The 26,941-nt window shown below is 34.3% G+C and overlaps 1 protein-coding gene across 4 annotated transcripts in view; it reads left to right on the forward strand.

Moving 5' to 3' along the window:
* The window catches only part of TMEM161B (transmembrane protein 161B), a 71,098-nt gene that overhangs the window by 35,584 nt on the left and 8,573 nt on the right, over positions 1–26,941 (forward strand). For 2 of the 4 annotated variants that reach the window (XM_043464700.1, XM_043464701.1), the window contains exons 3-8: positions 1,950–2,033; positions 4,182–4,279; positions 7,710–7,866; positions 24,156–24,307; positions 24,729–24,789; positions 25,294–25,434. In XM_043464700.1, coding sequence (XP_043320635.1) covers positions 1,950–2,033; positions 4,182–4,279; positions 7,710–7,866; positions 24,156–24,307; positions 24,729–24,789; positions 25,294–25,434 — 693 coding nt within the window. The remainder of the gene's footprint in view (positions 1–1,949; positions 2,034–4,181; positions 4,280–7,709; positions 7,867–24,155; positions 24,308–24,728; positions 24,790–25,293; positions 25,435–26,941) is intronic. The other 2 variants (XM_043464702.1, XM_043464704.1) reach the window with 2 other exon arrangements.

The following is a 26,941-nucleotide window of genomic DNA, read 5'->3' on the forward strand; positions in this document are numbered from 1 at the left end:
GCAGTTCTAATTGGGTGGTATTTCTGCTCACCTGCCTCCATCCTGAAGCTGTAAGTGGGGCAGTAACCAGGTATAGTCTTTATTACACCACAGAGAGATTGCCTTATAAAGCATCAAAGGTAAATTAAAAGTTTGCCAGTAGTGGCACAGGTATTTCAAGCAGAGGGAAGGATATATGCAAAAATGCCAAGGGATGAAAGAATTTGTGGAATAAATGTCACTTAGGCTAGGTAGAAGGTCATGTTCGAAAGGGTAGTTCTTTTTTTAATTGGAGGATAATTGCTCTACAATATCATGTTAGTTTCTGCCTACATCAACATTAATCAGCCATAGGTGTACATATGTCCCCTCCCTCTTGAACCTCCTACCCACCTCCCACCCCCAAAAACGGAATTCTTGAGTCTGATGAAGTAGACAGTAGATTGTGAAAGGCTATTAAAATAAGAGGTCACAAACTCTATATTTGGCGTTGTAATGTGTATTTTAGCTTTAATGCAAATGTTTAAACATATACAAAGAACAGACAGAATAATATCATGAACATATAACAAATATAATGAGCTCCCATGTATTCATTACAATAACTGGTGGCCAGTTTGTTTCATCTGTACTCCCTTCCCCTCTTCCCACCAAAATTATTTTGTAGCAAATATTATTATTATTATTTCATCATAGATATTTTGGTGTATATCTCTAAAATAAATGAACTTTTAAAAAGTTACTGTAATCCCATTATCACAGCTAAAAATTTTAACAATTTCTTTATATCACTAAATATTCGGTCGTTACTCACATTGCCAGTTCAGCAATATTTTTAAAACAGCAAATCAGCAGTAGCATTTTTAAAAAATTGAGGTATTTCACTTTAAAAATCTAGATTTTTGTGGTTGAAAAATTTGAAGATCTTTCAATATGAGGTGTCTGTTTCTTTTTCACAACAGGACATTGGTTGGTGTCTTTGCTTAGCTGCCTTACTCACTGCTTTACTCTGTGAGGAGTCTCGGAAAGGATTTATGCCGGCATATATGCCTTGATAGGATTTGCATTATGGAAAAAAATAAATGTGGGATTAGAATGCGTTTAGGAGAGAGCCTAGGGGAAAAGAAGAGGAGTTTTGCCATAGTCATCTAGAGAGGAAGATACTCTGAACTGAGGTCCTTTCAGGAAGTAGGCAAGTTTGGAACTTGAGGTAAAGAACGGAATTAATGCTAATATATGGAAAGGGCGTTTTGAAGGTAAAACCCAAATGTCAAACTTAGGTGGCTGACAGATAGGAAGTTCAGGTGAGACAGGAAATTGCAAATGAGCAGGTGGGTGCTTGGGAAGGAATAAACGACTTGTCTGGATATTTTGACTGGGTAGTAGAGGTAAATACAATCAGATGTTTTTGGAGCCCTGACCAAAGAGGGTTAGATATGGTTAAGAGTAAACGGTTTTGTTAATATAGCAATTCACTCTAATTCTTACATCAAGTTTGAGAATTTTCCAGCTAAATTAAAGGAAGGAAAGAAAGCAAAGACTACTTGTAGTTTTGGGGGCATTCAGGGGACTCTTTAAGACAAATAACAATTCCTTCTGTGTAAATGAAGGATGGGTAGAGAATTTGAATGTGTTTCTGCAAGCTTGCCTGCAGAATTCACACCCCATTTATTGTTAGTGTAAGACAATAGGATCTTACTATATTTTAATAGTGTATCAGTTGTAAGAGAAACACCTACAAACAACATTGTAGAGTCTGGCATCTAGTAAGTGCTTGGTGGGTGTTTGCTGAATTTGAATCTAAACCTTTTAAGGCTGAAGCAGTTGTATCTGTTCACGTTAGATTTTTTCACCTGATATTTCCCTACAGTGTCTTCCCAATTAGGAAACTCAATAAATGTATGTAGAGTAAGTGAATAATTCTGGTGGTTTTAATTCTTTATTTAAAAAGAATTAAATTTTTTTCTTAGTTTGAGATGGTATCAACACCCTACAGAAGAAGAATTAAGAATTCTTGCAGGAAAGCAGCAAAAAGGGAAAAGCAGAAAAGACAGGTAAGTTATATGGTTGAGTTTGTAAAGTGTTAAAATATTTTACATAATTTATGGAAATATATTTTGGTACTTTGGTTAAAGTAACATATACGGATTATGCTATAAATGGAAAATCTGAAATCAAAATCCATGATATAAAATAATATTGACTTGCCATTTAAGAGCACCCAATATGTAGTAATCTAATATGTAAGCACAAAAATGAAAATTCTACTTGAAATTGTTAGTGGGGAGTTGAGAGACCCATAACCTATGTCTTTGCAACTCATTTAAAGATAGCAGTTGGTTTGGGTTCTTTTCCAGATTTTGCTACCACTCAGAAATTGGGCAAATTCATTTGCTTTTTACCTCTGTTTTCTTTTTTTTGTTTGTTTTTTTGTTTTTTTAATAAAAGGGGTGAACAGTATAACTTCTTAGATCCTGTACAGGCTCTTAAATATTATATTTAAAGTTTGTGAAGAAAATTGCCTGTAAATAAACTTCACTTAATAGACTCCAGCAGCCTCATCTGTGAAGGAGAAGGACCAAATATAGTAATTTTGAAAGATTCTTCCAGCTTTAAAATTTTATGTCCTTATTTATATTGAATCTTCATAGAAAATACATGTCAGTTAGCCTCTCTAAATGGGCCTTAGTTTCCTTAACTGAGGAGAACTTCCTAGGATCTGAATCTGTGATTCTGATATATTGTAAAATGTCAGTGACAACATATTATTACCAATTCCTCATGTATATCATAAAAATTATATTAATGTGGGTGAATGGATTTATAGGTACTGAAAAGTTTTTTTGAACATTAATGATTATTTGACATGAAATTAGAAGTTTAAAAAGTCTGTCTTTTCTGATTTGGCCACCATTTTCTTTTTCACTTATCATTACAAATACACCTTGAAGGTCATTGGAATATTAAGTGTAAATCCTCCTTCTTTGTATTCCAGTGGTTATATTCTTTAGTAAAATATTTCTGTCAAATATTAAAATTTTCAAAGCACTTTTATAAAGCTTTATTTAATCCATCCAATAACCCTAAATATTCATTGTTAATTTAATTTATATTTTGCTAATAAAAAAGGTGTTGCTTAGAGGTGTTAACTGAGTTACTCAAGTTCATATAACTTATTAGGAGTCAGGATTTTAATCCAGGTCAATTTTTAGTTTCTACATTTCTTTTTAACTACTCTGCATTTGCCTTTCACAACTACCATGGTCAACATTTGTGAGCTTAGGTAGTATAGTACTTATTTTATAAGCATCTGAATTCTTATTATATGCCTTGTAGCCAATAATTTTTTTATTTTTATAATAATTTTTATATGTTGAAAATGCTTTACATTTACAAAAAGATACATTAACAACACTATCTTGTTTGTTTGTTTTTTTTAACACTATCTTGTTTTAGTAGCAGTAATTATTTGATTTACTGACATGAATTACAATTTTTATTGGGGTTTTCCCAGTTTATACTTATTTAAGGATAAATACAAAGTCATTTCTTGGTATTATAATTATTGTTACTGAAACTTAGTTTATTGCTTTTGATTTATGTTTGATTGTGTTTAAAAATTAATTTTGGAAATAATACACATGCACCTGAAGAATTGTTTTCCTCAACCCATGATTCTTTGTAAAAGCAGCTCTGAACTGGCCTTGCACATTTCTGAATTTCTCATGCACATAAATCTTCATATATTTTTTCAGTTCTGATTTGTTTAAAGCTACAGGTCTGTTTATATGTATGTATGTGTGTACGTGTATAATTTCAAAGTGAAATGCATTTTGTCTTCATTTCCTTTTACTTGTGTGCCTCAGGAAAGAGATGTTAGGGCTGTCTTTAAATCTCCAGAAGAGAGCAGGAAAAATGGGGTGAAATGGTAAGCTAGCAGTCAAGGTTTTGTTTCTGTCACTAGTATAGGTAACTCTTCTCCTGGTAATCTGTATGTTCTCTTAATAATTTACATCCATATTTTGTAGTTCCCCTTTTGAAAACTACTTTTTAGTGCCTTACCTCCTTTTTGATAAAATATTAGAACTTCTGCCTCTTTTTCGCTGTGAAATTTATAACCTTATTTGTAGTTAGTTTGATACAAACACTTGAATAACAGTGAGGGTAACTTGTTTTTTGTGTCACTTGTCTGATTTTTATAGGAAATATAATGGTCACATTGAAAGTAAGCCACTAACCATTCCAAAGGATATTGATCTCCATCTAGAAACAAAGTCAGTTACAGAAGTGGATACTTTAGGTAAGGGAAATCTGGGTAAAGTGTTCTGTAAATCTCAGTTTTATATTATGCTAGTGAAAGTACTTGAATTTATCTTTTGTGGTTAGATTCTTTTGTTTTCCTAATCATTTAAGTCCATTATACAGACTATGAAATCTTTCTCAGAGCTAAGAAGCTCAAAATTACTTCATCTGATTTGAATTTGTTTTTCTATCCACCTGACTTATAGTAAGCCTTATTTTTCCCCATTTTTCAGAAGAGGCTGTCTTATGCAAGTTTGTTACACAGTTTTTGTATATGCTGAGATTACAGTTTTTACTATCTCAGATTCTAAGTTGCCATCTGTATCAGTTTACATGTTTTATAATGTTGCTTGTAGAAATGCATCTGTATGTTTGTATTAAACTACCTATATTTAAAGCAATTCAACTTTATGTTATATTTAGTAGAAAGGAAAATGGTTTTAGAGTGATGAATTGGATTAGAAATAGAAAACTTTACTTATTCAAGATTTTATTGGATATCTCTGAATAAGTCAATCAATTTCCCCCCTGTATATTAGTGTTTAAAATTATATAATAACTATAATGATTTTAAATTTAAAGTGAAATTTATATGAAATTATTCAAATCCTAGAAGAGAAAAGCATTTAAGGTGATATTGTTTAGAACACTAGTTTTCAGACCTGGCTGTATATCAGAACCACTTAAGCAGCTCTTTAAAGATGAAGATTCTCTTATACCTCCCCTTGATGATTCAGTAAATCTAGAGTGGTTTCTGAGAATTTGTATTTTTTAAAATGCTCCACATGGTTCTGATATTTTGACTAGGTTTAAGAACTACAGTTTTATATGATAAGTAAAATTAAAATGACATTTAAAAAGTAATTTTTGATAATGCTGTGTAATGTATCATTATGTAATTTGGTCCTTCTTGGATTGAATCACACCACCACACAAAAATGTTAGTAGAGTCACTTCAGATCTCATAAAGAATTACCTTGTGAAACAAGGTGGCTTCAATACATTTGAAAGTTGATGCTACATTTACAAGATTGTATGTATGTGTGTGTGTGTATATATGGAAAGGGAATCCTACAAAGTGTCAGTGATGAACAATATACATTAGTTTGTCTAGTGTTATTCAGATTATTGAGACTGGTTACCTCATCCCCCTTTTGTTTCTTTTTAACTATTTTTCATGCAAAATTTAAAACATGTAAAAGCACTTGAACTTTTTGATTAGTTATCCCATTCGTTTTGTTAATCTGATAGGTGTGGGTACTTGTACAAGAATACTTATACACATTTCCTGATTTCTAAAACAGAATTTTGCTGTTCTTACTAATAACTGATGTTTAATGGATAATTATCAGCTAATCAACCTTAATAATAGTTTAAATTGACTACTTATCAGACATTGTTATAAGTGCTTTATTTGTATTATGTTGCCCTCACAGTTCTATGAGGTATGTAACTATTACTGACTTTTTTTCAACTTGTTAGATAGAGGAGTTAAATAACTCTGAATGTGGTAAAGACATTTAGCGAGAATTAGGCTACTTAATGAACGTAAAAAATTGAAGTTAGGGGTAATGTGGCTTCAGCTTATTCAGTATTTTGTTCTACAATTTTGAGCAATAATTGCAAATTGTGCTTGTTAAATAACTGATCATGTAACATCAAGATTATTCTAGTTAATTAGAATAACAGAGAAATGTTATTTATGTTTATATTTATGTAATCATTTGTGAATTCATGCTCTGTGTCTCTGTTTAGGTAAAAGTAGAGGGCTTTCTACCTGACCTTTAGGTGCTCTCAGGAGGCTAATACAAATCACTGGAATTGATGAATTCTGTTTTTAGTGCAATATTCTATTGAGAGGCATGTATGTAATTACATTATTGAATACAGAAAGAAGAATGTAATACTTGAGTTATATATAGAACCAAGAATATATATAATTTGTTCTTTTATTGAATGTATGTATTATTGATAGACCAATAACTTTCTTAAAAGTCTTTCAGTTTGTATTAGCTATCTGTTAGACAAGTCTCTTAAAGAACATAAGAACATTTGAATGTCTCCTGTCTGTTTGCTGTGAATGAGTTCCCTGGGGGAAGCCTGTGTGAATGTGGGCAGGCATGGAGAATTAGAACATTTACTTTAACTTTTGTTAGTATAAACTGAAATAACTTTATCTTTAGATAAACAGGTATTTGTCTGTCTGTTCCAACCATTTCTCTGCTGTCCTTCCAGAAAGTTATTTAAAAAGTTCAACTGAATGACTACAAGGGAGGAGAGGGTTCTACAGAGTAGGAGTTCTTCAACTCCTTTAGGGTAAATCTTTCAGACTGATGTTCAGAAGTTATTAGGTCTATTACAACAAAAAACCTAAAGCAGTTAAAATAGCTTGAAGGCAAAGTAAGTGTGTTACATTGACATGAATAAAGAATATATCTAATTATGAAAGGAATTGGAAGTTTTGCTGTCACCTTGTAAAGATTTAAGTTTGGTTAGTTTATTTTCATATTTAAATAAGTCTTATTTTGAGTGGTATTTTATTTTTAAAAGCCGTTTTTTTTTTTTAAAATTCTGATTTTAAAATATCCTCAGGTGTTACATTTTACAACTAAAATTTTCCCAGAGTAATATAGATCATTTTATTATGTGCCAGTGAGAACATAGGAAATGGTGTTCTGGTGCATGGTATATTTCCACATTTCTAGAAGGTCTTTTGCAAAATGATGTTGATCTTTGAGACTATTCTCTGGCAGAAATAAACCAGAATATCCAAGAAAAGGGAATGGAATTATACTTTGAGACAGTGTTAATTTTAATGTCAACCCTTAAGGATGGAAGTTTGTTGAAGGAGTATGGTTTTATGGAGAATTGACAGGCATTTCTTGAACTTTTCTTCTAGAGAATAAAAAGTATATTTACTTAATTTATTATTTTAGCCTGCAGTAACTCACAAAATTACTAATCCTCCGTTAGTAAGGTTAGTAATATGTGACTTGAAGTCCAACTCTCGTTTCACAGAAATGAATATAAGTAAATCTGTATAGTACTCTATCAAGTTATATTCTAAAGCTAAAATATTATTGCTCAGATTCTTTCTTTTTCTAAGTAATGATTTATAATTTCTGTGAAAGCTAATCATTTAAAAAAAAATACCAAATCATTTTGCAATCAAATTTTTAACAACCATTTAAATAACTTTTGTTAATCATTTCAGTTTTATTATTTAATTTACAATGTATTAAAGTTTGGTTTTGGATGCCAATATTCTCAGTCTATTTCTCACATTTTTAGATTCTCATATTTGCACACCTTACATGACAAATCATCAAACAATAAAATCTCACATTTGAAGTTAATTATAGATAAATCTTCCTAAAGCTGTTTTTCAGTTTAAGTAAAACTTTCTTTTTTAAACCTTTATTTTTCAGCATTGCATTACTTTCCAGAATACCAGTGGCTGGTGGATTTCACAGTGGCTGCTACAGTTGTCTATCTAGTAACTGAAGTCTACTACAGTTTTATGAAGCCCACACAGGAAATGAATATCAGCTTAGTCTGGTGCCTGCTTGTTTTGTCTTTTGCAATGTATCCTTCAAAACATCATTAATATTAATTTATGAATTTGTTTTCCTTTTACAGCTAACACTATTAGATCTCGTCTCTGATTTAGAAAGGATTTTAGATCATTAGAGAATGTTTCTTTGTTGAAATCCTCTTTATATACTTGAAAAAAATTTTTTTAATGGAGGTAGATAGTTTAAAAGGTGAAATACAAGGAAAGAAAGCAATTCCCTGCCTTTCCTTTCCCATCTGACTCATGTCACAGAGGGAGCCCCTTCTACCTCTTTTAGGTAGTTCTTTGCAGATTTCCTTCCTCATGTTTAAATAATACATGATAATGGTGTTTTTTAAATTTTAAATATTATTGCACCTTTCTCCTTTGCTTTCCTCCTTCCTTCTTTTCTTTCTAAATATGGAGACAAATTTTTTTTTAAGAAATCAGAAAATATACTTTATTTGGACTTGAAAATTTTGCCCAATAGTTATTTTAAATGCATGAGCCTTTGTGCGCGTACACACACACACACACACACACACACACACAAGTTATCATTCTAATAGTGCTGCTTGGGAAATTTGTTGCTTGTGCTTGGGACATTCATATAGAATAAGAAATTAGGAAGTCAAATGAACAAAATAGAGGAAAAGTATGGTCATTTCTTGACTCTGGGATTGTTGAAGTTAGTGTCTGAGGATATTTGGCATGATTGGACCAACCTGAGTCCTGACCAGGACTCCCTACAGTGTTAAAAAGATACTGGTTAGTGAGATGTTAGATTTCTTTGAATGATTCTTTGACTTTTATCTCTCCCTTTCCATTTATTTTATACAGTTTTCTTGATTTTTCTCTGACTTTTCTCTTTTAACCCTTTTGTTAAATTTTTATGTCAACTTAAAAAAAAGTTAAGACTTCTTTGAAAGCTCCATTTTCATAGCAGTTGTGTGTCATGGTTGTGTAATATCTTTTAAAGAACATTAATAGCTTTTATGCTTAAATTTGCACGTTGCATTCTTTATTTTCTGAGTCTCCCTCTTCCTCCCTTTTTGTTTTAATCACTGTCATGTTCAAGATTGTTCTGGAATGTCTTATGGTCTCTGAGTATCCATTTATATTCGGAAGGAGGGGTTAAAAATTGGAAGTTTCTTGCAGGTGGGGAGCTTGTTGACTGGTAGGCTTTTCAGTGGCTAATTGAACAAAGGTCTGGCACTGTCCCGTATGTGGGATCTAAGCCTGACAACTAGTGTTATGAGAGCTGATTGGGGAAGGCTCAGAGACTCAACATTCGGTGTGCAGGCATTGATTTAAATGCATGTCTGGGTCCTCCCCCTGCCCCTGTTCTCAGCTCTTCATTGTCACCTGAAGTTTCACCTAATACCCCCAAGCCCAGTCTTTTCTGCTTTAATATCTTTAAAATTTAATTCTTCTGGGTTCTGCCAAAACTGGGGGAAAGCCATCACTTAATCTCTGTAAGTCGGCAAAACAGAAGATCTGGAAAGTCTATTTATACTAATGCAGTCATTCAACCAACCATCTTGTTTTCCTACGTTTTGCAGCCCTGCGTTTGGAGGCCCCCGCTGTCTCTAGTTCCTGACTTTTGCACCATGTTTCATAAAAAAATTGGCTTTCTTCTCACTGGGTTCCTTGCCTTGTACATCTCACATAGTAGAGAAAATTGAAGCCTGAATTAGTTACTACTTGTGCATTTACTTAATGTCTTCCAAAATTTGTTGTAATTTTTTTCTACTGTCATTTCTTTTCCTATTCTTTGTTTTGGGGAGTTCTGCTTTCTTCCTTGTGTGGTTTATTTAGTCAGAGTTGGGGAGTAAGAGAATTAATAGATGTTTTCCATCTTTTATTTCAGCCAGTGGCCATTGAACTGTCTTTTAAACTTGTTATGGGATACCATTTAAAATACATGATGCGATTTGATATTCAGCACCACTGTGCTATCCTTCTGTTGACTCTTTTGGATTGATTTAGGTATAATTTAGAGTAGAATAGCCAGAACAAAGCCTTAGGAGTTGATATCTTCACAAGATTTATATTGTACTGGGTATAAATACTGATCATGTGTGTTAGTTGAATAAGACCCCCAGATATTCAGTAGTATACTTATTGAAGAGCGGGTTAAATTCAAGGGTTTACAATATTACTATTTAGCTCTATAGTATTAAATAAGTGAAAAATCATTTAGTCAGAATGAACAGCATCCTTAGACATCGTCATATTAAACATACTGAAAATATTATAACTTGATAATTAGCACTAGCTGAATATGTCATTACTTTTTTCATACTGTGAGTTTTTATGTTCTCTGAAATATTGTTTGTTATGAAATATTCTTGGTTTTGTTTCATTCTCTTTGTTTTGTAGCTATGACAAATTTATGTAAAAATGCATATCCTGATACCCAGTTTTATTTAATGTGATACAGCCTTTAATTCTACTTACCAGAAAAATTAGAAAAATGTACTTCTTAATAGCTATTCAAAGTATTGTTTATGTGAATAAATTTTTTACCTTTCATTTCACTCAGTAATGCCTGCTAATGTGAGAGCAAAGGTCCTAAGCAGTCTTCAGCACTGAACTGGCTCCACTCAGTTTGAAGTAGTGCACTTGTAGAAGGCACCAAACAATAGCATCCCTGCAGGGATCTAGTCGCTGGCTGTCTCTCCATCCCAGGGAGGACAGAAAGTGGTGAAGGGCTTTGTAATCCAAGCTATTTTCTGCCAACTTTGACCCTCCTCAAAGCGAGTAGGGAAGAAGAAGGAAAGTAGAATTGTGTATATGCTTGGGTACATGATTTTCTTTCGAACATGTAGCATGTGAGAAAATGACCTGCTACCTTCAATGGCATGCAGGAAACCAGAATTAAATGCCTGATATCCAGATTAACTCCAAAGAAGAGTCTGTTAATAGCCTTTTACCTTAGTTATAACGTATCTGGTATGCCTTTCACACCCTATGAACAGTCTAGCTGCAGTGACCTCTGTCTGGCTTCTCTTTATTTTCTTATTGTATGTGCCTACTTATTAGTCAAACACATGTCTCCATTGATTACATAGGACAATGGCTCCACTTAATTCCAGAGTCACACATACATCAGTCGATTCAGGAATTCTCTGCAGTTGTTACTGATGAAATAGCCTTTGTTAAAATGGTCTGCAAATTAGACACATATAACTTAAATAATTGGTTCACTTCAAAGTGAGGAAGAAAACTGTCTTACTTTTGTGCTCATTTCCCTTCTCATCAGTTTTTATTTGACATTCTTGTGTTGAACAACAATTATAATATTTACAGAATCTTGAAAGTTTTGAAAAAACACAAGAATGATTTTTTAAAACATGTGACACTCAAATCTTGAACCGTGGAACTTAAAACTGGTTCATCTCTTGTTGTCAGCTCTGCTTTCTTCTTCAGCTGAGGTGTACATGCATCTAAGCTGTCACACCTGCTTCCAGTCTTACTCTAAAACCCATATTAATTCTCAGCTCTACTCTCTTGCCAATTTGTAATTCTAACCACAATTTGTCCAAGTTTGTATGTTCTACTTCCATTTATGCCAAGTTTATGTTACGTAGACGATAAGAGATAAAGAAAGCCTTATAATGAGGATGGAGCAGTTTTAGTAATTGTCTTTCCTATATGATGACCCATAAGTTTTAGTCACTGGAGAAATGTCCACTGATTTCATAATATGAAGCATATATTTTCATTTAAGAATAAGAGAAAAATGTAAAGGTAAAAATGGTGCTTGCAAAATTCAGAGATCATTTGGTAGAAATAAAACTTTTAAAAATTAAAATATTGTACACTTCATGGATTTTTTTTAAAGAACCTTTTCTTATGAATAAGCTGTATTGCAGAATAATACTGAGTCAATTGCGTGAATTTAAGTGAGAAGAAAGCTGTTCTACAAAGAATGGTAAAGCTTCTCAGTGGTTCTATTATATTTGGTTAAAGAACTGGATCGTTAGTCACATTTCCACAGTGCTTGTATTTTACAGTGTGGATGGTTTAAGGTGCAAAACCCCATTATATATATTTTTAAGACTATGTTTTAAAATTTAATTTGCCTTGGTTGCCAGACATGCAGATTTTATACAAATCAAAAAGTTGTGAATGGTTTAAATTGAAATAAATTCTTGGGTTTTCTGTGTTAAATATACAGCTCTGTTTGTAGATTTGTAAATTAAAGGTCTGCAAATTAAATGCTGTACTTGTTTGCTATAGGAAATAGACAACTACAGCAAAGTAGCATGACTTAGTCACCTCTTTTGAATTCCTTAAACGATTCTAAATTATTCTTTACAAAAATGTTCTGCTTTAGATTAATAGGAAAAATGAAACACTAAACCCTGAAGTGAACTGTGTAAGATATCATGTTTCCCAGTGAAAAAGGAACAGACTCAGGGCTGTTGAATCTGAGCCAAGGTACTTGTTTTGTCTTGAAAATTTGGACAATACATAGTACGTCAAAACCTGATTCTTTAACAAACTTTTGGAGATCTTCTATGACAGTGATACTGTCAGATTACTCACCTTTCAGGTCAGAAACCTAGCATTATATAGGGAACTTAAGTGAGAGGTAGGACTGTTTTTTTGTTTATTAATTTATAGTCAAGTATGACTTTTTTCTTTCAGCTAGGAAATGGTAATTTTTCTTATGAATCTAAAAATATAATGCTAATTTTCCTTGTTTTACTTTATTTTAATCAGAAGATCAGTTAATAGTTTTTTGTTGTTTGCTTTTTTTTTTTTAATAAAGCCGATATCTTTATGCTTTCAAAAATCTGGTCATCATTTTTCCACAGTCTGGTTAAGTTGAGGCTGAGTGTAAACTATTTTATAGGATGGGTTTAAAGTTGCATAATAGTTTTTGGCTTTTATTTATCTGAGAGAAGTTTAGGTTCATTTCTTTTCTCTTTAAAATAAAGTAATTGAAGCTTTGTCTCTAAGAAAATATGAAGAAATGTTTTAGTTAAAAATTTATCCAAATTTTGTTGGTATTTTTTAAACATTTGAAGATAGGATCAGATTATTTTAAGAGGATTTTATTTGGTAGCTCTTAAGGGTTATTAATTTAGTTTTTAATAGCTGTTCTATAGCAGGACTTTAGTTTCTAGATTTCTCTGCAGCAAGAATGCGAAGTATGATGTGATTTTTGAGTATTTTGTTTGCCTTTTCTTATGGAAAACTAGATGTGATAAGTTTAATCATTTGAATACAAAAAAACATTAGGTTATTGTTAGTGTTCCCCAAAACAATATAATCTTTCACAGATTAGAAAAACTTTCCATTTACATGCAAATTGCTTAGAGTGGAAATGTGATCTATTTTTAAAAGGTAATCATAGATTTTGTGAAAAACTTTTGAGAAACATCTATGAAAACCTCTGTTTATTCCTTAGAATACTATGCAATAGATTTGTGTATTGGCAAAAAAACTGGCAACATTTTGTATCAGAATATGTTTCTATGTATTTCTTTCCTTCTCAAAAGAGCATCTGAACATATTGTTGAATAATTTTATGAGGTTAGGGTGTAGAATACATTTTCTTAATCCGAGAATAGGGTCTTGAAGTTAAAACATGGTAGTACTTCGGCACATCTATGTTATTAAAGTTGTTATCCTAGATAAGAGAAATTTGCCATTTTTATAACAAAAAATTAAGCCTGTTCGCTATTTGAAAGCTCTTATCTCCAGCTCAAAAATATGTATATTTAAAATACTTCCTACTGAATAAATCTTCCAACCTGTCATTGATTTTTCTTTTCTGTTCTGATTTTTGTATCTGCATCTATAAATTATGGCCTAATTCCAGTATGAAAAATGTTGACATTAAATTAGAAGCTTAAAAATATCAAGTACATGATAGAAAAAATTTATTCCATCCCTAACTAGACATGGAACAACAGACTGGTTCCAAATAGGAAAAGGAGTATGTCAAGGCTGTATATTATCACCCTGCTTATTTAACTTATATGCAGAGTACATCATGAGAAACACTGGGCTGGAAAAAGCACAAGCTGGAATCAAGATTGCCGGGAGAAATAGCAATAACCTCAGATGTGCAGATGACACCACCCTTATGGCAGAAGGTGAAGAACTAAGGAGCATCTTGATGAAAGTGAAAGAGGAGAGTGAAAAAGTTGGCTTAAAGCTCAACATTCAGAAAACTAAGATATGGCATCCGGTCCCATCACTTCATGGCAAATGAATGTGGAAACAGTCCCTGACTTTATTTTTTTGGGCTCCAAAATCACTGCTGATGCTGACTGCAGCCATGAAATTAAAAGATGCTTACTCCTTGGAAGAGAAGTTATGGCCAGCCTAGACAGCATATTAAAAAGCAGAGACATTACTTTGCCAACAAAGGTCCATCTAGTCAAGGCTATGGTTTTTCCAGTGGTCATGTATGGATGTGAGAGTTGGACTGTGAAGAAAGCTGAGTGCTAAAGAATTGATGCTTTTGAACTGTGGTGTTTGAGAAAGAAGACTCTTGAGAGTCCCTTGAACTGCAAGGAGATCGAACCAGCCCATCCTAAAGGAGATCTGTCCTGGGTGTTCACTGGAAGGACTGATGCTAAAGCCAAAACTCCAATACTTTGGCCATCTCATGTGAAGAGCTGACTCATTTGAAAAGACTCATGCTGGGAAAGATTGAGGGCAGGAAGAGAAGGGGACGACAGAGAATGAGATGGTTGGATGGCATCACTGACTCGATGGACACGGGTTTGGGTGAACTCCAGGAGTTGGTGATGGACAGAGAGGCCTGGCATGCTGCAGTTCATGGGGTCGCAAAAAGTCGGACACAGCTGAGCAACTGAACTGAACATTCTCTTTATTTCAGAAATGGAGATCTTATAAAGCAAAATAAGTTAGCATTTAAAGGATGTGTTCGATTGTAATTAGCTTCCACCTAATTAAGTGGAAAAAAAAAGAATTAAAAAATAAATAAATAAAGGAGGTGTTCCATTCAGGTAGAACTGAGGGGTTAATTAAGAGGCTCTTTAGTTCCTCTTCACTTTCTGCCGTTAGTGGTATCATCTGCATATTTGATGTTATTGATCTCTCTCAGCAATCTTGATTCTAGCTTGTGCTGCTTCCAGCCTGGTATTTCCCATGATGTGCTCTGCATAGAAGTTAAATAAGCAGAGTGACCATACACAGCCTTGCTGTATTCCTTTCCCAGTTTTAAACCAGTCTGCAATTCTATGTCCAGTTCTCCGTGTTGCTTCTTTTATTTATTTATTTATTATTATTTTTTTTTACGTGTTGCTTCTTAACCTGTATACAGGTTTCTTAGGAAACGGGTAATTTGGACGGGTATTCCCATCTCTAATAATTTTCCACAATTTATTGTGATCACACAGTCGAAGGCTTTACACTTAGGAGATTGTAAATATACTGTTCTGATTTAAGTGGAAGCTTGTGAACTATTGAATGAATACTTTAACAATTGGCCCTAGCCAGAGCGTGGTATTTTACATCAGAATATTGTTTGTGTGTTTACATTATGGGTTATGGAAAGGTTTTGTTCCAGTATGGAGCTCAATAAGTAATTAGTTTTAAGATGTGTCTAGTATTTGAGATTTATCTAGTATGAGTTCTGGATGTAGCCATTATAACATTTTAGGTGTTTGTGGTATAGGGTTATATTAATGTATTAATGATATATGATTATACTTCACACTTGAATTTGATTGCATCTAATTTTGTTTTTTCTTCCTTTAGTGTTGACATACTTTGTAACTTATTTAATAATTCTGTGGTATCAAAATTTGGCAGTAGGTGTAATCTTTGAGAAATTTCTTTTTGGTCATTTGATATCAGTTCTGGCTGAAGATGTTATTTTGCTTTTTAGTGTAAGTGAAGGAGTTTGAAATTGTGTCTTTAGAGACTCTAGTATCCATTTTCAGTAAAAATGAAGCAGTGTTTTTCCAGCCTGGACTTGGGGCCCCCCAGGCAATGAGAGAAATCATAGCTAAGTCTCAAAAGCATTTCTTTTGTGGTGTTTGGAGTTTTTATGTTGTGTTTTTAAATATTGCTCCTTTTTCCTTATTATCTCCTAATATGTAAGCCTTTCTTTAGAATGCCAAGAAAGAGGTGGACCTGTAGTGTTTGATACTAGTAAAATGAACCAGTAGCTTTGTTTGTTTTATTTTTAAGTTGTGGCGAAGACATAGATAAGGAGCATGGGATTCAGAGTATCCTGGAGAGAAAAGTTTGAGCATCTGTTTTCTAGGATGTCTTTACCACTTTTTTATTTTTATTTTTAAAATTAGTTACTTGGCTGTGCCAGGCCTTCGTTGCAGCACACAGGACCTTAGTTTGATGGTGCAGGGTCCTTCGTTGCGGTGTGGGCTCCAGGACGTTCAGGCTCAGTGGTGTGGCCCGCAGGCTCTGCTGCTGGCGTGAGGGATCGTACTTCCCCAGCCAGGCACGGCAAGGTGGATCCTTAACCCCGGACCACCAGGCACGTCCCGTGTCACCACTTGTAAACGGAGTTTCATGTTTCATAGGACTCCATCTTGAATGTTAAAAGTTGCATGAAGTTTAAGAGTTGTGAAATTGTTCTTAACTTGCTGTCTTAGAAAACTTGATACTTTACTTCGTTATAAGAAAAGCTACAGTTTGCATGAGGAAAAGATCCAGTAGTCCTCTGTTAAAAAACCAGATATTTTCCCTTCGTTACTTGCTTTCATATTTTTTACACTTAACCTGGCTTCAACTCTTACTGAAGTGATTTATATCACTTTTTAATCATAAATAAAATTAAGTTGTGCTTTAAAATTACATCATTTTAAAAATAATTGTGTATAGACTGTTATAATCTCCTCTAAGGAGTTCAGAATATTAACCAGGGAAGTCTTAACTTTGTAGTTTTTCTTTATTAATTGAATTACTAAAAAGTCAATCATAATGTAAATTTGAACTGCAGTGTTTATTACTTTAGTTAATTAGAAAATTTGGGATAGGAAACTATTCTAAGAGCTTAGATTATGCAAGAGGGCTTCAAGTATGCTTTGTAGCCTTCTTTTCCACCTGCACTCACAGCTAACTGCTCTCAGAAGCATCTTTCATTACAAACAATATATCTTCACCCAGGTTAATGGGTTGGGTTTGCACTGAGGGTGGGGCAGGTCCTGCCTCTATCTCCTCTAACTGGAACTGGTGTTCAGTTTCTTCCTGGATACCTAATCTTCCTAATTTTTCCCCCCTCTAGAGTCTTTCCACTTTAAGCAACTGTAGACTATCAATGTCTTTCATGTACGAGCATAACTGCAAGAACTCTGAAATGAATGATATTCTTATTGAAAAGGAGAAAAAATAGTAATAGGATGTGTATGCCATGATTAAGTTATAGAGAAGTTTTAAAAGTTCACTTGCATCTTTAAATGACATGGAAACTAAATGTGCTTTGTTAAATACCCATTAATCATTTTAATTGAAATTAACATCCTATCAATTTGACAACCTTGCTTAGGCTTAATGTAACAAAATCATGCCAACTTCTACAGTGATGCAGTATACTCTTAGTGCTTATAAATGATTTAGTAGCTGTTAGCCAAAATAGGAAGAGGATTGACAACTATGTTTAGGAAAACTTGTACAATAATGTTAAGATGACTTAAGAAAGCATTTTGAAGGAACAGCACATGGAAATACCACAGAATTATTCTACATTACAAAGTAAGAACTAGAGTGTAAATATCACTCTTTAAATTCTTACTGTAATTTGCAAAGATAGTTAGTTTTGCAGATATATAAGACTTGAAAATGTATTTCCCTTATTAGAAAATAATTTGGCTTCCCTTTTCTCCTAATGTTCAGTATCATAGAAAAACTGACATCTGTTATTATGTGGTTTAAGCTCTTCAGTAGAGTTTGAGATATCTGTGTATTGGTTTATAACCAGAGTATTGCAGAGTTAAATTGAGCAAGACTGTGTCAGGGTGCTGAGTGTTTGGTTAGGGAACTAATGTAAACCAATGGCATTTGCCTGTTTATTAGTTTTAATTTTTACTTTAAAGAAGTAATTGGCTCAAATACTTGACCATTATACATATATATAACCTGAGTTATGGTGAACATAAAACATTTAGAATGAAAGTAATGTGCCTGGTAAATGTCTTCAGAAGGTGTATGCTGAAGCTCTACAGTTTATGTGTTTCTGATTATATGTGTCCTAAAACATGTATTTGATATGACAAAGTTGAGATCTTTTTAATCAAAAAGTTCAGATGTTGTCATCTAGCTTTTCATGCTTGGTTTTCTCTTGTCTTAAAAGGAAATCAGGTACTTCATAGAATGTAGCACTATAACTAATATCTTTGTAATAGTCTGTAAGGAAATATATTAAAAAGTTGAAATAAGGGCTACTTGGTTGCAGTAGCTTAGACTCTGCACTTTCACTGCAGAGGGTGCGAGTTCAGTCCCTGATCCAGAAAGTTCCACATGCCATGTGGTACAGCCAAAAAAGAGTTCAGATAAATTGCTAAGACAGCAGTTTTTAGATGGTACCTTCAACTTGCATGTAGATTGTATTCTGAAAAGCTTGGAAATAAAATAATCTTTTAAGAAAAATAATGCTAAAAAGGCATTTCCTCCCAGATTAGCCCATGAAAGTCCATTTGATCTGTAACTAGCACATACGACCACGTTATTTCTCAAAGAAAATAATGCTTTTGCTAATAAGTAGTTAGGAAAATAAATGTGAGCAAGTGTTTATCTTGAATCATGGTATCTGAGAAAAAGTAAGAGAGGTTCATGTGAAAGGAAGATTAGCTAGAGTGGAATTAACCGAGGTGTGAACAGTGAAAGTTGGGAAGGGGGATAATACTGCCTGAAAAGTGACTAGGGTGGTATTAGAGGTACTTCCCATCACACACTTCTAAAGGGCTGACTGCCCCAGGACTAGATGGATAAAAGTGAGCTATGCTTGTACTTCTTTTTTTTTTTTTGACATTTAAAAGGGGGAACTGTCTTCTAAATAAGCCTTAAGAATACAAAGCCTAAGCCTTTTAATTTAGAACATCCTTTAAATTTATAACCCCAAGTGGTAAATAATTTACATTTTTGTTATTACCACCGATGAAAACAGATCTTAGAGTAAAACTTTTTGTTTACTGTTTTTCACTTTGAGTATATTATCCCAGAGAGTTGTTGGTCTTTATTGTTGTCGTTGTTCAGTCTCTCAGTTGTGTCTGACTCTTTGCGACCCATGGACTACACAGCAGACCAGACCCTTCTGTCCTTCAGTTTCTCCCAGGGTTTGCTGAAACTCATGTCCATTGAGTCAGTGATGCCATCCAACCGTCTCATCCTCTGTCGCCCCCTTCTCTTGTCCTCAATCTCTCCCAGCATAGGGTCTTTTCCAGTGAGTTGGCTCTTCACATCAGGTGGCCAGAGTAGTGGAGCTTCAGCTTCAGCACCAGTCCTTCCAGTGAATATTCAGGGTTGATTTCCTTTGGGATTGACTGGTTTTGATCTTCTTGCAGTGCAAGGAACTCTCAAGTCTTCTACAGTACCACAGTTCGCTAGCATCAATTCTTTTGCATTCAGCCAACTCTCATATCTGCACATGACTATTAGAAAAACCATAAATTTCACTGTACAGACCTTTGTAGGCAAAGTGATGTCTCTGCTTCGTGACTGCATTCACAATCTGCAGTGATTTTGGAGCCCAAGAAAATAAAATCTGTCACTGTTTTCACTTTTTTTCCATCTGTTTGCCATTAAGTGTTGGGACTGGATTGCTAGCATCTTGTGAGCACAATTGTGCGGTAGTTTGAGCATTCTTTGACATTGCCCTTCTTTGGGATTGGGATGAAAACTGACCTTTTCCAGTCCTGTGGCCACTGCTGGGTTTTCCAAATATGCTGACATACTGAGTGCAGCACGTTAACATTATCATCTTTTAGGATTTTGAATAGCTCAGTTGGAATTCTGTCACCTCCACTAGCTTTTTTCATAGTAATGCTTCCTAAAGCCCACTTTGACTTCACATTCCAGAATGTCCTAGATGAGTGGCCACATAGTGGTTATCTGGGTCATTAAGACCTTTTTAGTATAGTTCTTTGTATTATTGCCACCTCTTCTTAATCTCCTTTGCTTCTGTTAGTTCCTTACCTTTTCTGTCCTTCAGCATGTCCATCCTTGGACGAAATGTTCCCTGTGCTGTGTGCTTCGTTGCTCAGTCGTGTCTGACTCTTTGTGACCCTGTGGACTATAGCCCTCCAGGTGCCTCTATCCATGGGGATTCTCCAGGCAAGAATATTGGAGTGGGTTACCATACCCTCCTCCAGGGGATCTTCCCAACCCAGGGATTGAACCCAGGTTTCCTGCATTGCAGGTGGATTCTTTGCTGTCTGAGCCACCAGGGAAGCCCTCTAAGAGCTGTAATAATGGTAATTATTGTTCTTACGTTCTTATGTTCACCATAACTCAGGTTATATATATGTATAATGGTCAAGTGTTTGAACCCTGCATATCTCCAATTTAAAGGTCTGTTTACCATTAAAGCATAGAATTTATACTGTTTCAGCTTACCTAGATTTCCATGTAAAACATTATTTCTATGGCAAAATTTGTTATTGTTTAGGTACCTACTTTATTTTGGGGGGCTCCAAAATCACTGCAGATGGTGACTGCAGCCATGAAATTAAAAGACACTTACTCCTTGGAAGAGAAGTTATGGCCAACCTAGACAGCCTATTAAAAAGCAGAGACATTACTTTGCCAACAAAGGTCCGTCTAGTCAAGGCTATGGTTTTTCCAGTAGTCATGTATGGATATGAGGGTTGGTCAATAAAGAAAGCTGAGCCAAGAAGAATTGATGCTTTTGAACTGTGGTATTAGAGAAGACTCTTGAGAGTCCCTTGAACTGCAAGGAGATCCAACCAGTCAATCCTAAAGGAAATCAATCCTGACTCTTCATTGGAAGGACTGATGTTGAAGCTGAAACTCCAATACTTTGGCCACCTGATGTGAAGAGCTGACTCACTGGAAAAGACCCTGATGCTGGGAAAGATTGAAGGTGGGAGGAGAATGGGATGACAGAAGATGAGATGGTTGTATGGCATCACTGACTCAATGGACATGAGTTGAAATAAACTCTGGGAGTTGGTGATGGACAGGGAGGCCTGGCGTGCTGCGATTCATGGGTTCACAAAGAGTCGGACATGACTGAGCAACTGAACTGAACTGAAGTAACTGATGTACCTACTATGTGCCAGTCACTTTTTGGTGCTCCATCTGAGCAGTGAACGAGACAAGAATTATTGATAGAAGTTTACATTCTAGCAGAGATTTATTTCAACTTGCATTTGGAAGATCAAAAAAATCACCTGTCTTTATTACCTTCAAGTTGGCTTACTTAGGGTAGATGCCCATAGCTAGAGCAGCTGGGACTCTATTTACATTTATATCCAGTATCCTAGGTAGGATCCTAATAGAGAATGGGTAGTAACTACATTAGCATATTTTGAATAGGAATCAAAGGACAGCTTCCTTTTAAAGTGGAAGGGCAAGGGTCCTTATCTTTGCTTATCTGTTCCTGAATAAGAATTCTTCTAGGGGCGGGGAGAAAAAAAAAAAAGAATTCTTCTGACTATGAGAATGTTTGAACAAACCATTTACTGCTGCCAAGGCAGCTCTGTTTTTAAAATGATTTCATGTGTTATTGCTTAACTATCCTGTACCTTAGGTGCTGTAAGCATTTCCATAGACACAGTATACAAAATCGTTAGCTGAATGTACTCTGGATCCAGACAACCTAGATTTAAATCCCAGCTGCCTTTAATCTAGCTATAGGATCTTGGTCAAGTGTGTGCATGCGTGCATACATGCAGTTACATCAGTCATGTCTGACTCTTTGTGACCCCATGGACTGTAGCCCACCAGGCACCTCTGTCCATGAGATTCTCTAGGCAAGAATACTGGAGTGGGTATATATACCACATCTTCTTTATCCATTCCTCTGTCCATGGGATCACAAAGTGTAGGACCTGACTGATGTGACTTTGCATGCATGCACGCACTTGCCCAAGATCACGAAGCTAATCCCTTATCAGTCACATCATTTGCAAATATTTTCTACCAATCTGTGTGTTGTCTTTTTGTTTTGTTTATTGTTTCCTTTGCTGTGCAAAAGCTTTTCAGTTTAAGTAGGTCCTATTTGTTTATTTTTGCTTTTATTTCCATTATTCTGGAAGATGGATTAAAAAAGATTTTGCTGTAATTTATGTCTGAGAGTGTTCTGCCTATGTTTTCCTCTAATAGTTTTATAGTGCCCAACTAATGTTTAGGTCTTTAATCTATTTTGAGCTTATTTTTGTGTGTGGAGTTAGGAATGTTTTAATTTCATTCTTTTACATGTGGCTGTCCCGTTTTCTCAGCACCATTTGTTGAAGAGACTGTCTTTCCCACATTTGTATAGTCTTGCCTCCTTTGTCATAGATTAGTTGGTTGTTTTGGTGCATGGGCTTATTTCTGGGTGTTCTATCCTGTTCCATTGACCCATATTTCTATTTTTGTGCCAGTACCATACTGTTTTGATGGTTGTAGCTTTGTAGTCTGAAGTCAGGGAGCCTGATTGCTCCAGCTCTGTTTTCCTTTTCAAGAAGGTCTTCTTTGTCTGCATACAGATTTTGAGATTTTTTGTTGTAGTTCTGAAGAAGATGTCGTGTGTAAACACACACACACACACACACACGAATATTACTCAGCTCTTAAAAAGAATGAAATAAGGCCATTTGCAGCAACACAGATGGACCTAGAGAGTGTCATACTGAGTGAAGTAAGACAGAGAAGGAGAAATATCATATGACATCCTTTATATGTGGAATCTAAAAAGAAATTATACAAATGAACTGACTTACAAAACAGACTCATGGACTTAGAAAACAAATTCATGGTTGCTGGGGCGAGGACATAGTTAAGGACTTTGGAAAGGTAGCATACACACTGCTATATTTAAAATGGATAACCAGCAAAAACCTATGGTATAACACATGGAACTCTGCTCCATGTTAAGTGCCAGCCTGGATGGGAGGGAGAATGGATACATGTGTATGTATGGCTGAGTCCCTTCACTGTTCACCTTAAACTATCACAACATTGTTTATTTGTAATAATGCTATAATTAATTGGGGCTAACTCCTATACACCAATACAAAATGTTTTTGGTGTTAAAAAAAACAAAAAACAATACTAGAATGGATTCCCACACCCTCTTCCAGGGCATCTTCCCGACCCAGGGATCAAACCCTTGTCTCTTATGTCTCCTGCATTGGCAGGCGGGTTCTTTACACTGGCACCACCTTAGACGTCTGAACCTGTCTGTGCCACAATTTTTCTAAATCTGGAAAGTAGTGATAATAGTTGGCTGATGGAAGGATGAAATGAAATAATTGCTAGTGCTTAGCGCTTGGCAAGTACTAAATGACAGCTGTTATTATTTTCCATGTTTGACATATAATTTACGTAAAAGTTGCCTTTCTAAATTTTTTGGCCAAACAACTTATTTTGTTGGGTGGGTTTATGCTTTCCAGGAGAACAATTTGATATAACAGAAATCTGGATTCTAGCTATGGATCCTCCACTGATTGATCTTGATTTGATTAATTATTAAGAGGGGGTTCAAATAAAATATTTAGTATTTTCATATAAAATTTAAATATTTTAAAAGAGGTGAGCATGTTGAGTCTTTGGTTGATTTTGAGTACTCAACGAAGACCTGTTTTTTGTTTCATCATAGTGTGAAATGGTGATCCCAGATGTTCAGTTTTTGTACCAAAGCTTACCAATGACTGTTACAAAAACTTTTTGTAATTTTCAAAGTTTAAATTAGTGGATGATTTACAGATGATTCCTGTGATGAGTGTTTAATTCTAAATATAAACTACTTGACAATCACCCCCAATAAAAAGCTCAATGCTTTTCGTATCACCAAAACCCTATTTTGTAAAATTATTGTAATACCCTAATGAATTTGAGTTAGAGAAACTGGAAATACATTCTTTTCCTAATTACAGTGTAGTATGTATTTGTGCATTTTTTATTAATTTTAAAATGTTATAAACTTCGCTTAGATTTGCTTTGTTTTTATGTCCTATTTTCTGAAAGACTATTCAGATTTTCATTAGTTTTTCACTTCCTTCCAAAAGGGACCTTGTAGAGAAATATTGTAGAATCAAAATGAATGTTGTAGTCAAATTTTATTGGAGTTCAGGTCCTGTAAAGATGGTTGTGTTTAACTTCCACAAAGTTATTTGTTGTTTTTCCTGAACTTTTCCTTTTGCAGCAAAGTTCTATTTTCATTAACTACACACTATTTTAAAGTAGAAGATGGTGGTGAAAGATCAGTCTGTGTTACCTTTGGATTTTTTTTCTTTGTGAAAGCAATGGCTGTCTTGATTGTAACAGAAAACTATCTGGAATTTGGACTTGAAACAGGTAATAATTTAATATCTTACAGGTTCTTAAAATTAGGTTTATATTTTGAAATGTTCTAAATAACATTTATTATTCTTAAGATCTTTTTTTTTAGCTAAGTTTTCCCTACCTTTTTCCAAAAATGCTCTCCCTTCCTCATTTTTTCCTTAAACTTAAATAAGTATTTCTAATGCTAATGTTTACTCACATAGGTAAAGATGCAGATTTTAATGCAAATTATATGGAATGTACAGATATCAAAGGGATGTTTTCAAAGGCTATTTCTCCTAATAACTAAATTTATTGCATTATGACATACTAATTAGCACATGAAAGAGCTAGTCTTGTCACTTCAGAATTTAAGATACTCTAGCATTTTATTTCCAAAGAAAGATTCTGTATTTTACTCCTATGATAAGAGTAAATTTTTTTCCCCCTACAGGGTTTACAAATTTTTCAGACAGTGCGATGCAGTTTCTTGAAAAGCAAGGTTTAGAATCTCAGTAAGTTTTTTTTTAATTAAGTATTATTCAAGTTAAATGTTTCCATTTTTAGTAAAATAGCACTTACTGTAAGTAGTTCTTTGTTTTTAATCAGTGAAAAGAGTTATTTTTTAAGTAGGACTGTCTCTTTTAGCAATATCCTTACTCATATTTTTTACATTTGTATAAACTTAGTATCTTTTATAGAATTCTGATTTGAATTTGCTGTTATTTAACTTAATTCCTCTTCCCTCAGACAGTAAATGAAATTCATGAGTCACATGTTATTTTTTGTTGAATATGTAGTTATGATTGTTAAAACTGTTGCCTAAGAGATATCTGATTACGTTCATAATTCACCAAATCCCTTATAGATAGTGGTAGAATAAGAGCTATCTTTCTGTAAGAGTTTACTTTGTATTACTTGTATTATTGTGTTTTATAAAGTAATTAATTAGAAGAAAAGAAACTTCTAGAAGGTTCACTTCAAAAACTTACCAGCTTTTTTAAAAATTTTAATTTTAGGGGTCCTGTTTCAAAACTTACTTTCAAATTTTTCCTGGCTATTTTCTGTTCACTCATTGGGGCTTTTTTGACATTTCCTGGATTACGGCTGGCTCAAATGCATCTGGATGCCCTGAATTTGGCAACAGAAAAAATTACACAGTAAGCGGAAAATGTACATAAGCACATGCAGATAAATATATGTTTTCCATCTTAATGAAGGTATATTATTGTAATGAAATCATAAATTATTGTATTGAAAATTAATAACCATTTGATGTCACACTGCTTCCTCTTTCTACTATAAGCAAGTTTCTTCCATTCTTTTCTAAACTTTAAGTCCTGTGTAAGAAAAAACACTAATTATTAAATATCTTTTTTTCCTGTTAAAATGGAAATATCAATATTTATGTTCTTTTGAACTCAGAGTTCAATGTTTATGATATCGTAATTTCTACCACTGATCTGAGGATCTATGGGAATTTCTTTAAATTAGAATTTTCAAGCTATAAATACCTATTTAAATTTTATATAAATGATTTGATTTAATTTGATTTTTTATTTAAAGCATTTTATTTTTAAATGTTTTGAAATTTGTGTACATAAGAAATGTTTGTTTTCCTTATATTACTGACTTATATGTAAGCTTATTTTACTTTGGGATTACTAATACTGTATAGTGTTAAATTATAGTTTACTATAGAGAAATTGTATTTGAATCTCTACATATAAGTCAGAGCCCACTTACTATATTCTTTGTGGTTGTCAGAGATTCTTTTCTTGGTGTAGACACCTTGGCAGAGGAACAGATTTTTATCTTCTTCATTTCTTATCCAGATTCAAGTTTCCAAGTCCTCTTTTTGTTTTGCAGTAGAAGCACAAGTTGAGAATATTCCATTTTGATATATGTATTTATAGTCATTAAGTTTCTCTGAATAGTCGTATTTCCTAACATTTCTGCTCTTTAAAAACCTACACTTAATGATGCTGATTCTCTGTCTTTTCACGCTCTTCTCTCTCCTACCTCTGTCATTTTCCTTTATTTTAATTTTGAAAATATTTCTGTGTTTTTCCTCTCCTCCCTTTTTTCCTGCATGTGCTTTGTGTGTGTTTACTTATTCACACCTCCTAGTACACACTCCTTCATTCCTCTTTTTTCCGCTCCTTTTACTCAGCATGCTCTTGGCTACATCCTGCTTTTCTCCCTCCATCCGTCTCTCTAATGGCTTCTTTTAAAACAAAACCTGGTTCTCCCCCTCCTCTCTCCACACACACACTTCAGTCCACTAACCCCAGTGTTATGATTTAAATAAGCTGAAAGGGTGGGTGGAGGGGAGCCCTTCAGCAGCTACTGAAACCGCTGTGGGCTGCTCCTTGATACTAGAGTGTTCCCTAGCAACACTGCATACCTAATACTGCTGCTTTCTTCCCCCGCACCCGATGGTTTACCCAGGCTGTGGGATGAAAGAATCACTTTATAAAAACATTGAAAGCATTTAGTGGTAGTTTGGGATTGGAGACACTGAGGGTTGGTTGCAGGGGGTGGGGCACATTTTCTTTTCCTTCTCAGAAAAATGTAGCTTCTTACGATTTTTCCCTTTGGGAATCTGGAGTTTTGTTTTCCGTGTGTTACAAACGGCCCCCTCACACACACACACACACACACACA

This window comes from Cervus canadensis, chromosome 4 (assembly GCF_019320065.1).
Source record: "Cervus canadensis isolate Bull #8, Minnesota chromosome 4, ASM1932006v1, whole genome shotgun sequence".
NCBI classification, from domain to species: domain Eukaryota; kingdom Metazoa; phylum Chordata; class Mammalia; order Artiodactyla; family Cervidae; genus Cervus; species Cervus canadensis.